We start from the raw sequence: 16630 nt of genomic DNA, 5'->3' as shown, positions 1-16630 counted from the left end.
GCATGGTTGGGCTTTTGTGAAATTGTGGAGGCTGCCCCTTTCTCATGCTTATTCAAGTGTTCCCTCGTTTGAATCCCTAAAATAGCTTCTTAGTGCTTTTTCCAGCACCTGATGTTAGAACTGCTGGCCTGTAACCTCCCTTTATGTTCCAACCAAAAGACGGGGGGGCCACATGAATGCGAGCAGCTTGAGGGGGGAGCAGTGGTTTGACAGCTCTTATACACTTTCTCTGATTTTCTATAGCAGCTGCCATTTTTTTTTTATGGGGGGGGGTGGGGGCGCTGTGGCGGAGAGAGTGAGGGTTCACAATTTTTCAGAACTCTCGTAGCCTTTCCTCCCTTCTGCCGGTAAAGCTGCGCTGCACTGCTGACAGGGGGGCCCTCGAGAGTCCATAGTGGTGATCCAACATGTTTGATAGCTATGGGAAGCTTAAGGGGGTTTCCCCAACCCTCCAGAATTGTCCCGGAGTCTCCCAGTATTATTGGCTGGGATAGGCAACCCCAGAGAAAACGTAGGATTCTTAAGGGGAGGGGGGGGGGGTGGAGAAAAAAAAGACAGAAAAAGATATCAAATTATATTTATCTCGTTACCAGCTTCTCTGTCATTTCATGTCATCCTGGAAGGCTGTACATAGTCCCGTGCCACGTTGTTCATAATGCTAAGGCTCATTTTATTCAAGCTTTAAAGAGAGAGGCAACACTCATTTACAGGAAACTGAATTATAACAACATGAATGCAATAAATAAATACAGTGCATTGTTTTAGTACTCAATTTATATTTAGACTTTTATTCTACTTGTCCAAGGTAGTTCGAATCAGATTGCAACAAGTAATAAAAGCAATACAGTAATGAATGCACTTTGGGATGTATCAATCATCTTGTAATATTATGTACTATTTTACACATTTTTTTAAAGAAGCGAATGAAAAGTAACACAACCATTTAAACATGCATTAAAAAGTAAAGTAAATCCATCACCTTAAAAAAAAAAAAAAAAAAAAAAAGATTCACAGAATTTCCATCGATTATTTTTTTCAGTATTTAGTTGACATACCACCCTTGAATTTTGCATGTATCCACACATTCTGACCTACCAGGACATTTATTTTCTACTGGTGACATAAGCTTTTGCCTTAATAAAGGTGTTACCATAAGTCTAATCCTTACCATCATCATATCATGTGATGGTAAGGACCAAGATGAAACCTCCAAAAATAGATCCAACCAAATTTGGCAACCCTACGACAGGCACATTCTTGTAAGCTGACAGGAGTCTTGTGACCAGGCATCAAATAATTTATTCTTCAGGTTGGATCATTTGCTGATGGAGAGTGAAATAAGAATATTGATCCATTGCTCCCCATTCACTGTGTTTGATGGCAGCCAGAAAACACTGAATATTGCATATGAATTAGTTCTCGATTGGCTTAGCAAACTTTGTACATGTTGGTAAGCCCTTCTCCTAAAATCAGTGTTTTCCACGGATCATACTAAGGCATTGGATCATCCAATAATATTTTGGGAGTTCAAAAATGTGGATTCACCTTTTAATTCTGGTTGGTTAAGTGTTGTGGTGATAATCACATATGAAACATGTCAATTCCTATCTCGTTTCCTTTCCTTTTGCGTGCAATGCAAATGGTACAGAATTCCGCTGCACGGGTTTTGATGGGTATTTCCAGAAGTCAACATATAATGCCAATTTTGAGAGAATTACATTGGCTCCTTATCAAATGGAGAAGTAAATTCAGACTTATGACCATAGTTTTCAAATTTTTACATGATCTTTCCCTCCTGTGCCTTGAGTGATTTGTTAAGATCGTATGTTCCCTCCCGTGCCTTACGTTCCACACAATCTAATTTGTTAGAGGTTCCATCTGTAAGAAACTTCAAGCTAGCTAGAACTAGAGGGCGTGCTTTTGCTGTAGTTGCTCCTAGTGAATGGAACAAAATTCCACAGGAGGTGAAGCAGCTAGAGGAGTTAAAAAGACTTTAGAAAAGCTTTGAAGGCAGACTTTTTCCAGATAGTATTTGGGATGATGCTTCTGTCTTAACTTGCAGCTTATCAATAATGATTTTAAGTGTTTGATTATTATTTTATATATTTTTTTTTATTGTGTCTTTTAAATTTATGATAATTGTAATCTGTGCCGAACTATTGTATGGAGGCAGCGGAATACAAGAATTTTTAAATAACTAAATTCCCTGAGAAAAGGGAAATTCCATAAGCTACATTTCAATCATTATTTAGTGGCAATGTCTGAAACATTTCTAGTTTCCATCTCTGTTTTCTGAGTGTCTGCACTTCAAGCAGTGATTGAGATCGAGGTGGAGCAGATTAGCCTATCAGGATTTCAGGTGTACCCTGGTGGGCTGGTCAGGTTGATTACATTCTCTAGTTCAGAAACTTGTTCTTTTTTTTTTTTATGCATGGACCTTTAAAAGCTTGGAGATTCATTTTGTAAAGCGCTGTGTATTCTAGCAAGATCACATGTATGTAGTACAGTATTTATTGTTTAGCCATTTAGTAATTTACATGATGCTTTACAAACAATATTATTATTAATTATCATGCTCCATTTACTAGGTTACTGTATGCTGTCCTCTCATTGGTTGCGTGTCCTCTCCATCAGTAGGAAGTGTATTGATGCATAAGTACGGTGCTTCTGCGTAGAGATCTGAAAATGTTTGGTTTTCAGTCTCAAAAGTATATCTTTTTTGTCTTCCTCCTCTTTCATTGTACCAGAGGGGAATATCACTCTTACTGCTCCTCATTAGGATCTCCCTGGTGCTTCCAACTGACATCCAGAGTTATGGACCCATCATAGCACTTCTTATGACTGTACTTAATGCTTCTAAAGCCTCAGTCTGGAAGAAAAGGATAGGCAAATTAATGGGTACAATTGTATAGCTTACTTGTGTTACGCTTTAAAAGCCCATCTTTCAAACCTGACCACAGTACAGCACTTGGGAGCGTAACCAGACATGCAGAGATTATAAAATACGGCGTATTTCTGCTCCAAAAGCATGGAGATATATTTCTAATGCAAGAAATCACATACTTTGTTTACCCATTTTATAAACATATGCGCGTATATTTTGCATGTGAAATAATTGTGATACGGCACGAATAAACAGCCAGAATTAAAACGTGGAGGCAGGTAATTTCTACAGTGCGTACATATACTATTGAAAAAATACTCACTTGTGCATGAACTTGTAAACACCACTTCATTGATACCTCCACAGATCACCCAGTCACTCACCTAAACCCTCAAGCACTTTACGCTGAGCTCCCACTCAAAACTTGCAGACAAGGGACAAGTCCAGTTTCACTTGCAACAGTCACTTAGCAGGTATAAAATTGTTCAATCAAGCTTGCTAATGTGTACATTAGCACCTTATGAACCCCATTCCAGAACACCCCTTCTTCCATGATAAAATATACCCATGAAAATAAAAATGTGTGTACTCTTGAGGGTTATAAAATAGCGTATCTGCGAGCGCATGCGATTTTTACTTGAGAAACCCCTTTGAAAATTCACTCCTAAAACTGTTATCATTGCTGGCAATGGCCTTGGGACTTTTATGGCCTGGTAGGGCTCTCAGGGTGTCAACATGCCTCATATGTACAGTAAACAGGGCAGAGAGCTTATGATCATACGCAGCATGGAGGGAAGGAGGCAAGGCAGACTGGCGGTTTGAAAGGGTTCATCCTTGGAAGATGCTTCTTTCTAATCATTGACTGGTTGGGGATCTTGGATCGCCCAGCCTTTGTACAGAGGTTGTGGGTGTCAAGAAAGGTCGGCAAGAGAAATTTGGAAGAGGAGAGCACTACAGGGCCTATTTTCAATTTATTTTTTTTTTAAATAATCACCTAAGAGAGAGAAAAAAAAATCCTTGTTTTCGAGGTGGTTCCAGACCTATGCGGCATATTTGCCGTACCTGACTGCAACATAAAATAAAATGTCGTATGCACAGCAGTCCCAGGACCAAAAAAAAAAAAAATGTTGGGAGAACCGAACAAAAGATCACTAAACAAAAGCTGAGCAAATAAGCCATTAGGGCCAGCTTTTCTATGGCTATCGCCACAGAGACCAACCAACAATAGAGGCTGAAACAAATGCTCTTATCAGCAACCGCAGCCATCACATTCAGCCACACTCGGTGGCGGTGCCTCTCATTTTCCTGGGGGCCTCAGACAAACAGATAAACTGCAGCGCAGCATTCATCCCTTCCAAGCCCGTGCCATGAAAACCTTTCTCTCTTACCATGGTCGCCAGCTCCAGAATTTGACCTTATCTTGTGTCTTGCACTGCAAAATCCGATGAAAGATAGCTCCTTTTTTTGGCCTTTTACCCAGATTCCCTGCCTCTCTCTCTTCTTGGAAATCATTGGTGTGCAATGAAAAAAAAAAAAAAAAGTCAAGTTGTGTCCATCTAGAGGTGCTCATCTGGTTCTGATTGAACACACTAATGTTTTGTGCGGAGCCTGGGATTTCAAATGCCTACTGTATAGGATTCCATTATCTGGAAACTTGCTTTTCCTTTTCCAGAGGTATAAATAAACTGCTTTAAATTAGCTCTGTAGATTCCACCCCCCTGCCACCGTGTACCATAGGGTTTAGGTTGGCTCTGAAGATTTTGTGACTCAAGTTTAGGTGCAAAGATCTGTAGCATTGATAACGCTTGCCAGATTTTTTTCCATCTATGTCCACTGAGAGTTGAAACAGAGTCATGGTCACATCAGATCTCTGGAGAAGCCAGTTTTTTACCCAATAACTTTTGGTTACCAGAACAGGCATGAACCTTGGCCTGCTCAGAGATGTAATTCCAGCAGCTTCATTGCTAATTTGCGCCCTTATACGAAAACCAGTGGCCTAATGCAGCAACTGCATAACATCATAGCACAGACCCAAGAACGATTTGGGATTACAAATATGAATGAATATTGCATGTTTCTGATGTGGATTCTGGAAGGGATCTTGGCAGTCCTGTGAGCTTGCATAAGGAGGGTAGTTTTGTAACAATGCAGGTAACTTATGCAGCAGTGAACCACACAATTTGCATCAGTTTTCATGGCAAACTTATGAGCATATTTTCCCTTTGAAAATAATGAAAGAGTACGAGCAGAAACTCAACTGCACAAAGTTATGTCTGCTCTTTGCAGCGTGTGGCTTGTGGGTGTGAATTTACTTGCAGACTTTTAAAAATCAAATGTATGTACATAAATTCCATTACAAATCCGCTTTCCAGAACGTAGCGTTTTTGTGCACATAAAAAAAGTATGCGCAGAATGGGGTCGCAGACATGACCAAACCCCGGGAGATTGTATAACAAAGCCATTTGCTTGCAGAAACCTGTGTTTTGTGCACGGAAATGTCTTTTAAAATTCACCCCAAAGGGATTAATTTTCAAACATGCCCTATAATTTATGCCGCAGATATGTGCATAAGGTATATCAGTGTTCAAAACAGGCTTATGCTTTGAAGAGGATCCTCACCAAATCTACCCCTCACAAGTTACACCAGGCACAACATTTTCCTGACAGTTTTACAAAGCGAACATGTGAGCCCAAACTGCGCCCTAGGTAAACGTATGCACGGATGTGGCATCCACGCACAAGTTTACCTGTGCACTGGGCAAGGCCGTTTTGTAAAAGGCCATATCTGCAAATAAAGCCCGATGTTACACTCTACCCCCACCTACTTTGGTTTTCTGGTAATTCATTTTATTTTTAGCAGGTTGGCGAGGAACTCTTTCTCTTAGTTCTGTTTACAAATGTTTCTGCTCGTCAACTAAAATCAGCACGTTTTACACTACATTTCCAGGCGGTGTGTGTTCTGATTTAAAGAACAGATGGCATGACGCTTAGTTATAATTCCTCTTCTTCTATGTATTTATTAATGAGGCTCATACATATATACATATGTATATACATACATATATATCCATCAAGTCTAATTATCTTTCCTCCTTTTTTGTGTGCTGGTCCAATGCAGGTTGTAATACCTTTAATTGGACCAGCATAAGAATTATTCCCAAATGTTTTCATGAGCTTTTGAGACATCTGAACATGAAGGAAGGGGACTTCTGTGGTCTCTGAAGCCTCCGTGCAACATAATAGCATAGTGGTTTTCTTCTGTTGGCCCACCCGGCCCTCTCAATTGCCCCTGCCTAGTAAGACTGTAATAACTTCTTTTGCCCTGGCCCCCTATGTTTGCATAATTCTGATGAGGGTCCTGTAAAAAGGTATCCAGTCTAACAAGTGGAAATCAGCCTCACAGCACAGTATGTCAAAGGAAAAAATGTAGGTGGGGGTATCAGGACCATCAAGTTTCCAAAAGAGAAGGCAGAGCTTTCTTGTTTGGTAACACTTGCAAGCTGGTGTTTATTAGAAGTCAAATTTCAGTTACAATGCAGACGCAGCTCTGTTCCCCGAACATGTACGTGTTTCACTGAAGCAGCTGCATCGGGAGGGTCACAGTGCCGCATGTGTCAGAAAACCGTTGAAATGTCAGGTTATCTATGTACATAGTAGTTTGTCCTATAAAAGGTGACAACCTGCAAAGAATCCAGCCTTTTTTTTTTTTTTTTCCAGAATCAACCTGGATACTAGGACTCTGCACTTTGTCTACTGACTCATGAGTGTTGATGTCTTTGTAGGTGACACAAATGGACCAGAAACTGAATCTCATTACTGACCTACTCCATCATCTCGTGGCAAACCAGCAAGGAGAAACCAACAGATCATCTCACAGGAACACTTCCTTTCCCTCCGATCTCTTCCTTTCAAGCAACACCCTCCCAACTTATGAACAGCTGACAATACCGAGAAGAATGCAGGACAATATATCCTGATGACAGTATGGCCTAAGAACAATACTTGCTGATGACGATATCCTAAGGAAGTAATTTAATAGATTTAAAGTTGAGGATCCAAGAACATTCACTCAATAATGGTTAAAGGCTCCGACTTGGCAAGAATAAATGTCTACTGTACGGATGTAATTGCAGCTCTTGAAGCAACATGCAACAAGTAATAATTTGAATGAGAAAAAAGGGATATCGATCTAAAAGAAAAAAACCAAAACAAAAAAAAAAACTGTAGATCCTTTGTTCTGCTTTGTTTTAAAGTGGTGCATTCTTCTTAAGTTCGTTATTGATACAGCGCAGATGATCTTGAAAAGACCAAATATCACAAGCTTCCTACTGCGTTCTCTGAAATAACTGGACAAAGCAGCATAGCTCAGAGACGAGAGTTTTAGGAATGTGCAGTTATTTTATGAAAAGAATACTTGAATGTAGAGGGTGTTGTGGGCATTTAGTTTCTGAATCTACTGATAGCATGTAAAGCTGTGCTAGCTAGGTCTAAACAAGGTTTAAAAAGTAACGCGTTGGGTATGTTTTGTACTGACGTATAGATTTAACATCCCAGGCACTGGAATACCTTAACCCCAACTATCCCTCTATCCCCAAGTGACTTTGGTTACTCCCTCACTTGATGCATATTGACAAGATTTACATGAAAAATCTAGTCTTCACTCTAGATCGGTTTTAGCTATCAAACTGAGATTAGATTTCCTTTGCGCACAATCAGCTATTGTAAAACCAAGAATATCTACTTTGTTTTTGCTTTGGGGTTTTTTTTTTTTTTTATTAGAAAATGTTTCTCACATTTCAAATTTTAGAAATATTTTTTTGGAGGGAGAAAAAAAAGCTGCTTTATAGACAAATAGGAGTTCTGATGCCCAAGAAATGCCAATTTATCCTACATTCTTCAAACCTCAAATCATATGTGTGCAGAAAGATATTTTTCAACTAAGATGAGATACTTTTGTATTCTATTTTTCTAGGTTACTAACAGCGTACTTTAAATAAACATTTAAAATTATGTACAAAAGCTTAATTAGTTTTTGGTAGACAGTCTGTTACTTTAGAAAGTAAATATAGGATTAGGTGTGAAAAGTGTAATGTTTAAATATGAATGCCGAGGCTAAGTTCCATAACCAAGATAAAGTTTTTGGGGAGTTTTAATGATAGGGATAAGTAGGTATTTAAAATTTATTTTAAAAAAATATGAAAACAATCAAAGTACATGAATTTTTAGCTCTGTTGAGTTGAAAGCAAGTTGACTCAAGGAATCGACCCAAAATGAAACACTCTGTTACAGGCTCTGAGTTAAATTCTTTCACAGTGAAAGTATCGGAGACATTTTAAACATGTGCATGCATCAGTTCAAACCTAACTCGTAGAAACTCTGACATCAAGTTTGTTTCTGAGCTGCTTTTAAAAGTTTGTTTGTGTCGTGTATGCGGTTGTGAGGTTTTAACTGTAGCACAACCTCCTGTTGTATTTAAAAATATGGTAGCACTCTTCTTTCTTGCTGCTCTAACTTGTCTAAATTCTGATGTTAAACGGACTTATTTCTCTGACAGGGATACCGGATGGTATGTTTTGTAATAAGTAAAATGCAGTTCAGAGGTTATATTTTTTTATGTGATGTGTTCTGTGATCGAGTCAACCTCAGTTGTTTTGGCCTCCGGGAGGAGGTGAAGATCGGTGGACTGGTTTTCCCAGATATCCACAGTCATAAAAGATGATATTTGGTCAGTATTCAAAGTGTTTTCAAACTCTCAAAAGGTTATTCGCAAGGGCCCAGATACAAATATTCTGAGCCAGTAGGAGACATAACCCAGCTATAATTTCAGCTGTCAGCTCCCCTCTGCTTCCACTTCTGCCAGCAGATGGCTATTCGCCCGCATAGATAAATGTGACTTTTATTTGCCTCCGCAAGGCTTGGAATAAACCCAGCCAACTTTTCTTTTTTCCCCCTTGAGGCTCTCATTATCCCTGTGCATTTCCTTATTCTCTTCTCCCACTGTGGAAAACAGTGGGAGCCAGCTCGTGCTAATGGAATAGAATCAGGGGGAAAAAAAACTCAGGAAAAAAAGTTACAGAAAATTCTATGCCATTGGAGCCCTTTCTGGCTTTTTGTAAATAGATAGTACCACAGTTGCTACAGAATATTGTGGTTCTGTCTGTTGAAAAGTGGTTTTGCTAGAGCCTCCCCTACTGCACAAGAATCTTATCACATTATTCAAAGCTTCCCCTCACCCATCACCATTATTCCCCTCACCCTTCTTTCTCACCATCTCTGATATAAGTATACACCATCTGGACCCACCTTATACATGTGCACTTATGTTCCTGCCCCCAGACGAAGCATTCATGTGTACGCCAAGACTTGGAAAACAACAAGGACTTCAAATGTTAGCTAAAAAGAAGAGTTCTATTATTGTATTGAAAAAATAATAATCTAGCGTTATTTCCTCTCTCCTGGGGTGGGAGTGGAAGAGCAGAGAGCATGCCATGCTTTGGGTGGAATGGGTTGTCCTTCAGTTAGCGGAATACCCTTGCCCCTTCCTACCTATACCTATCCAGGAAACTCAGTCCAGTTTTAACTGTTTCATGGAGTCTGGTTCAATCTGAAAAAATATACAAAAAAGACACTTGGGTAGACTTAGTCCAACAAGTGCAAAGCAAAGTATTAGCCTAGAGAAAAAGACTCACTCTCACTGTAGCAGCACACAGTGGACCCATCAGCAATGCAACAGGATTCTACACTTCTCACAGAAAGATGAAAGATAAACTTTGTCAAGAGGACCCGCCTCTTCTCAGTTCTAGTCCTGGAAGACCAGCTGTAGGAATGTGGTAAAGCAGCAGCTGAGGGTCCCAGGTAAGATGCTGACTGCCATCCTGTCGCTGTCAGGCAATGAGCATGAGCATGTCATGCCTATGTGTTTATACTGTATCCAGCAGCCCCTCTAGGATGGTACACCATCAGCATTTAAAGAGCCCATGTCTGTCTCTGCTCTTTGGTGATTCTAAACAGGAGGCTTTGCAGATGGGGCAAGAAAGGTGAGTGCAATAGCCACTCTTTGTACATAGCATGTTTCCATCCATGATTGTTGACATGTGTCCCTGCTAAACAGGGTAGTGGGCAGGGCATCCTAGAATAGAATGCACTATACCAGCCAGTATATTTGATGGCTGTCTTGTAGAAAGTGGTAGGATATTTGCAGGAGGGAGAGAGATGAAGGAAGAGCCACCTCTATTACAGCATAACTGCTGGGGATGGTAGTGATGGAGCACGTGTGTAACAGATAATACTCCAGTAGCCAGTGCCCCTAATCTGCCTGGCTGGTGTGGAAGAGATTGCAAGGCCATGACACCAATGCAGGCGTTGAGGATTGCATGGTGTGTGTAAGAGAAAGGCATGTGCCTAGTTTCTTGTGAATGCAGGCCCTGAGGAGACAGGATATATATGTCAGTAAATAAAATGCGTAGATGTTAAAAAAAAAAAAAAAAAAGTGGAATTTTTTTCTTATATTTTTTACACTTGGACACATGTTGACCTTGCATGCCAACAGTTTCTCCTGCTTAGCAGCTTGCTAAGGCATTGGGAGTTTGCGTTCTGACTGTGATAAGCATTTTTGCTTTTGCATGTATGTGAGGTTTCACCTCTTGATTCCTATGATGCTGAGATGAATAAATGTTTCAAAGAGTATAAATGAAGGAGCGTGAAGCTAGAAGTATAGGCAGCCGTTTTTGGCTTCTTACCTTTAGGTTGCACCGATGTCACAACCTGAACATGTTTACTGTGCTTTTCCTGCTTTTTTTTTCTATAGGGGATAGATGTTGTCAGAGGAACTTTGCGTATCCAGTATTGGATAATGAGATTCATGGAGAGGGAGATGAGGCAGCTAATGCACTCCACAGCTTGGAACAGGGTGGGCTCAAAATTCATCATTGAATGCTTATTTTCTCCTAGTCAGCCTCCCCCATAATGTCTGCTTTAGCTTTTTGAACAGCAGATATTATTTACTGACCTGCCTGAATAGCCATTTGCTTCGGCCCCCTTTCCAACTACAAATTGGGTGCATCCGAGCCTCTGTGTTATTTCAAGTTAATTATCATTGATTTGACTTATTTCCTAATAAAACATGGGCGATGGCAGCTTTTCTTGGTCACTACATTGTTTATATTTACTTTTTCCACCTGATTAAAAGCATGTGCATTACCTCCTCAGCGGTCTTTATTCATCTGCCCTTTTATGCTGCCCTACAAAGCTAGCATTGCTGTGAGATGCACAGTTGCCTCCAGGGATGACTTGCAGACATAGAAGGGTCACCATCCCTTCCAGAATCAGGTTTTATAGCTAGTCCCATCATGTGTACCTGAGATTACTTAAGGCAAGCGCACAGATTGGTCTCTTCACTGACTCCCCAAGAGCACTACCGAGATATTTCTAATAAATATTTGAAAAGCGCTTATTTTTTGTTTCAGATCTTTATTTAATCCTGGAAACAAAATATGTATTTTTGAAACTATTGTGTAGCCAGTGTCACAACTATGGACCGAAGTCCATGGCTATCAACGTTGGTCCTTGCGGCCACACAACGTCTGGTTTTCTGAGTTAATGGAATAGGCAAATCACCTTCCTGTCAGGCCAAATGTATGACAGTGAATCCCTTCTGTATTCATTGGGATGATTCTGAAAATCAGAAATTCTGGAAGTGAAAATTGCTGACATACATGATGATGGATATTGATCAGTCAGAAAGCTGTGCCTTATAAATATAGCATGAGGACACAGATCTCAGAGAGCAACACAAAATGTTCCAAGTTCTTATTTTAAAATAGACATAGAAGAAAAAGAAAAAAAAAATACACAAAAGTATAACATCAATAGGAACAGCCCATTGGCTCGGTTGCAGTGCTATCCGCTGCCGTGTGCAGTGAGCTGGGTTTGATTCCTGCCACTCCCCGGGATGTCCAGGGCTGGGAGTCCTGGTCATTCTGCAGTGGCAATGCCTAGAACTCGGACTGGGGGACTCATGCTTTCAGGGCCCTGGAAGGGGAGCCCTGGTGCTTGGCTTCCCTACCCCACAACTGAGGACTGTACTAAAGTAACTTGGCAGGGAATATAAAATTCTCGGGTAGTTGTGAACGAAGGCCAACCCTGGTTCCAATTGAGCTAGAATTACAGAGAAGCAGGAGGAAACTGCAGGGTCAAAAAAAAAATTTTGCCAACTGTGTAAAGAATGAGGTTAACAAATTGGGAGCTTGATACTTTGAGGCCCACTGGGAATAATACTGCTGCTTTAAAAGACAGCCTCTGCCCTTGGTGCTTTAACTGAGCTTCTTGTGTACTTGAGTTTTATAGGAGAAAAAGTCTCACTGATCCTCATTAAATCACACATTATGTATCTCTTATTGATATTCATATAGAGCAAAAGAAACAAATAAGCAATTAGGGATGTGCATTCATTGGGCTGTTCGTTTCATGGGAACACGTGTACCTCACGAATTGTATGGTATGCACGTAAGAATGGATGGTATGCGCATAACTCATTAGAATCCGCATGGACCATCTGTTGATACAAATCTGCCATACATTCGAGAGGTACACGCATACCCATGAAACGAATGGTCCAATGAATGCACATCTGTATAAGCAATAACAAATAACAACCCCACAGGGTATCCATTAAAGGAGTTTGATAAATACCCCTAAGTGCATTACTTGAATGTTATAGCACTTATAAAATGTTCTATGTACAAAAAACATTTCTTCCAATCTGTCCATCACATAAATATATTAAATCATTGAAAAACCATGAATCTCAGCATTCTAGAAATAGAAAGCTTTTCTGGGATAGTGATCAAGAGTGAAGGTCTGTCTTTGTGCCATTAAAAAAAAAATAGTCAAAACAGGAAAATTAAATTAGAGGCGTCCCAGCTGCATCTTGCAGGTTTATTCTACTAATAAAATATGCATCTTTTTGCCCACTCGGCACCTTGGATAATTAGAGAATCACTTCCATTAATGGTTGTGATATTATAGAGCATCCCAAGGTTTTCTTCATATAAAAGTATTGCCTGGGACGGAAGGGAGTTCTAAATCCTCTCTGCCTCCTTTTCCCCCCCAACTCACCCACAAGTGCACTCCATCCTCCCTGCTGAATGCTCCACTTTCTGCTCACACGCTTAGGGGTAGATTTTCAAAAAGTACGCGTGCAAATCCATGTTGCGCATGCACATGGACTTGTGATTTTATAACATGCGCTCGCTGGCGCGCACATGGTATAAAATTTCAGGTTGGCGCGGACAAGGGGGAGTATAAATTTGCAAAATTTGCAATGCATCGGGGCCTTCCCAACCCCCTACCCTAATCTCCCTTCCATTTCCCCTATCCTGCCCTCCCCCTATCCCTATCCTAACTACCCCTAATTTTTTTAACCAACCTTTTGCTCCTGCAAAGGAGCAGGAGCAGCAAATGGCCGCTGTACCAGACGCTTCTAGCTCCGCCCCCGGGCCACCCCGCCCAGAAAACACCCCCCAGCCTGCCCCTTTCAGAAAGGCCCACGCGTGGCTGGGCCTTTTTGAAAATAGGCACGGCGTGTGCTAGGCCCGGCCATGAACGTAAAGGCTGGATTTTACTCGCATGGCCTTTTGAAAATCTGCCCTTTAATCTGCTTACATTCCCAACTCTAGGTCACTTGCTTACAATCCCTACTAAACCCCATACATTTGCCCACCAGTTCATATGCTCATCCTCTCTAGGCACACTCTCCTGCCCCCACCCTTGCACACTTATCCTACCTTGATTACGCATTCATGCCCTTTCCAAACTCCCTGCATGGATAGCCCCTGGTCACTTGGTCACACACACCCCCATGGGGCACATGCTGATAAGAACTTTCTCCCATTTGCATCCCCTCCAACCTCATCTCCTGAAATCATTTCTAGCAAAAAGAAAGAATCCAAATAAAAAAGTCCTCTTATGTGCAATGATATTTTCTTGTAAGCAGCAGACTTCATGTAGACACATCCCGAATGTATCTTGCTATAACCAGATGACTGCAGTGAAATGTTTGTGCAATTCAGGAACTGAGGGAGAAGAACGAGAGGGAAACCATAGTAATATGTGCAAATATTTGCATTAGGGCGTAAGGATGTGCAATGAAAACATTTTCATATCGTTTATTAATTTTTCATTTAATTTTATTTTTTTTTAATGTGCAGACTAGAAACAGCACAAAACGAAATGTCATTTTTAAATGACAGGAGGATTATGAAGGGAAGGTGAGGACTTCCTAGTAAATGTATATTATATTAGGCGTTCTCATTCATGCATTCTATAGCGCAATAATTAAATTCCTTAGTGGAAAGCATTTTTAGCAGACTCCCTCCAAGTGATACCAGCTTGCATTTTATGTATTATGTAACTCATTTACCTCAATCTTTGATCCCCCAAGGCAAACATTTATAGATAAGGTTGGAAAGGAAGAAACTCTGTACCTACTGTACGCAAAGTGGTGGTTGAGCTGAGAAAATCCTCAGCTTCATCTGCTGGGTTTTCTATATCGGTTGTGGATGGCATTTTATAATACGACCAACATTAGCAAACTTACTGAATCTGGCCATGTGAGTAACTGGAACTTAGTCTAGTGCAAAATGCAATTCACCAGAAATAAAGCCTAGCAAGAGAGTTTTTAGCTAATTAAATCTAGATATGTGACTGTATCAGACATGGTGGCTAATTTTAATTTTGCTCTCTCCTTTCTTGCAAAAGTGCCTTCAGTCTGAAAGAACAGATGGTGTCCCACTCACAGCCTTCTGAAGAGATTTGCAGGAGGGCATTCCTTTGCTCTGTCCTGTCAGATAACTGAGTTATACAGCACGCGACCATCTGGTGTATGACACATCTTGTGTCCTCCAAACAATGCCCCATCAAACCTCTTCAGGGGAGAGGTTAGTTTCTACGGTAACAGCAGCATGTGCAGCTCTGGGCCTTATTCATATTCAGGCCTCCTGACTTGTCTCCATTCTTCTCCGGCCTATTGTTGTTGCTGGAACCTTTGCTGCTTGGCTACTCAGGGACTGACAATATCCGTGAGCATTTTGTCCTCTTGCCTAGAAGCCATTGTCTCTAAATTTTGTTTCATTATTTATGTTTTCAATATCCAATGGTTGACTGAAGCATCTGCTGTAGATTGATAGGGCCAAGTGCTTTTCATACGAAGGCTGCCTTTTGCTGCTTCCAATGGCATTCCCTTGAATTATCTAGGCTGTGGTTGGACAACCCCTTCTGATAGCGGGAGATTTAATGAAACATGTTTTGTTTCATTTTATCAAAGACTGTTCCTTTAAAATCACCAAGGCAAAGTAGCCTACAAATGTATATTTTCCCTTCCCATTGTAGTATGTAAGAATAGGTCCAGCCACTGTTGAGAATGATACAGATTTCTAATTAGATACCATTTTCACAAGCAACACGTAGTCTCTCTCCTTCTTTTCTTTTTTTTTTTGACAAGACCCCTTTAGAGTTACAAGGGTTTGTTTTTTTTGTTTTTTTTTCCAGGGGGGGGGAGACAAAAGAAACATAAATCAGAAACTCGATACAGCCAAAGATTATGCAAAGGCTTTAAAAGTATGAATCACTTATTCCAATGATGTACAGAATTCTAGTAGTTTTATATATAAATTTTTTTTTTTATTTATAAAATGTTGACATTTTAACAAACCTGTATATGAAAAGTTGTGTTGATACAAAAGAAAACTCACAGATAACATTGTTAATACAATAACAAGCAGTCAGCACGCTACATAGCAATATTCCAATTAACGTCCCCAAATCCACTCATTATTCTTTTTTGAAAACCATCATTTTTAAATGTTGGCAATTTCTCTGCATTGCACGCAGCAGTGTCCGGACAAGGATTGAACTTAGAATTCGGGTAATTTTTTGTGATACTGCAGAAAGACAGGATTCTTCGCAGATTGCCTTACTTTTTATCAGACTAGCATAGAAATTATCCAAAGATACATGGTACATGAGTATTCCTTGAGAAGGAGCCTGTGTGGGGAGGGTTGTGCATTCATTTTAAAACGATATGAAAGCATTAACGATATTTGGTTGTGTTGTGTTGTGTTTCCCATCTGAAATGAGACCAAAAATAATTAACAAAATATCTTTTTCCCCCTTCATCTCGCTGCAGTGCACACACTATTCAAAAAACAGCACGTGTTGTAAAATTGAGTGTGTCTTGTAAAATAAATAGTGCCTGAGAAAAACAAAACAATATACTTTTCAAAATGAAATAAAGGAACTCAATGAAAAATGAAATGGAAATTTGTTTTTTTTCCATGTACGGCCCTCACTGTGTGGTCTTGAAAGTTTGTGTAATCCTTATGTTGGTCCAAGGAAAGATATAAAAACCTGAAGAGAATCTCATTCGTGTAATCTTCAGCTCTTAATCCTACAAAAATAAATGCAGGCGGCAGTAAGTCATCTGAAATCTAAGAAAACGGGTTTGAAAGAAGCCATTTATATATGGAGTAGATTAAAGTCCTCATGCCACGCTAGCTTTATGCGATCCCATGGGATTCACAAACTTAAAAAAAATCATGGACCAGCCCGTTGCTGAATCTGAAACACAGGCAATACATTTACATTGTTATGGAAAAGCAAACAGTCCAGCATGGCCATGTTTTGACATGATTATCTATTTCAAGAGCAACTTGTATTTAATCATCTATATCAAAAACCAGTAGTATGCAA

General features: G+C 40.2%; 1 protein-coding gene across 10 annotated transcripts in view; it reads left to right on the top strand.

Annotated features, from left to right (window-relative positions):
• The window catches only part of KCNQ1 (potassium voltage-gated channel subfamily Q member 1), a 640238-nt gene that overhangs the window by 604922 nt on the left and 18686 nt on the right, over positions 1–16630 (top strand). For 6 of the 10 annotated variants that reach the window (XM_029582314.1, XM_029582321.1, XM_029582322.1 and 3 more), the window contains one exon: positions 6667–10373. The exons of 1 other annotated variant lie outside the window; for it this stretch is intronic. In XM_029582314.1, the coding sequence (XP_029438174.1) occupies positions 6667–6861 (195 nt within the window). In that variant the 3' untranslated portion in view covers positions 6862–10373. Of the gene's footprint in view, positions 1–6601; positions 10374–16630 lie in introns of those variants that run through there. 3 more of the 10 variants (XM_029582319.1, XM_029582318.1, XM_029582320.1) reach the window with 3 other exon arrangements.

Source organism: Rhinatrema bivittatum, chromosome 17 (genome assembly GCF_901001135.1).
Source record: "Rhinatrema bivittatum chromosome 17, aRhiBiv1.1, whole genome shotgun sequence".
Lineage (NCBI taxonomy): Eukaryota > Metazoa > Chordata > Amphibia > Gymnophiona > Rhinatrematidae > Rhinatrema > Rhinatrema bivittatum.
The sequence above is the reverse complement of the archived record's forward strand: the minus strand, read 5'-3'. Positions and strand labels throughout refer to the sequence as shown.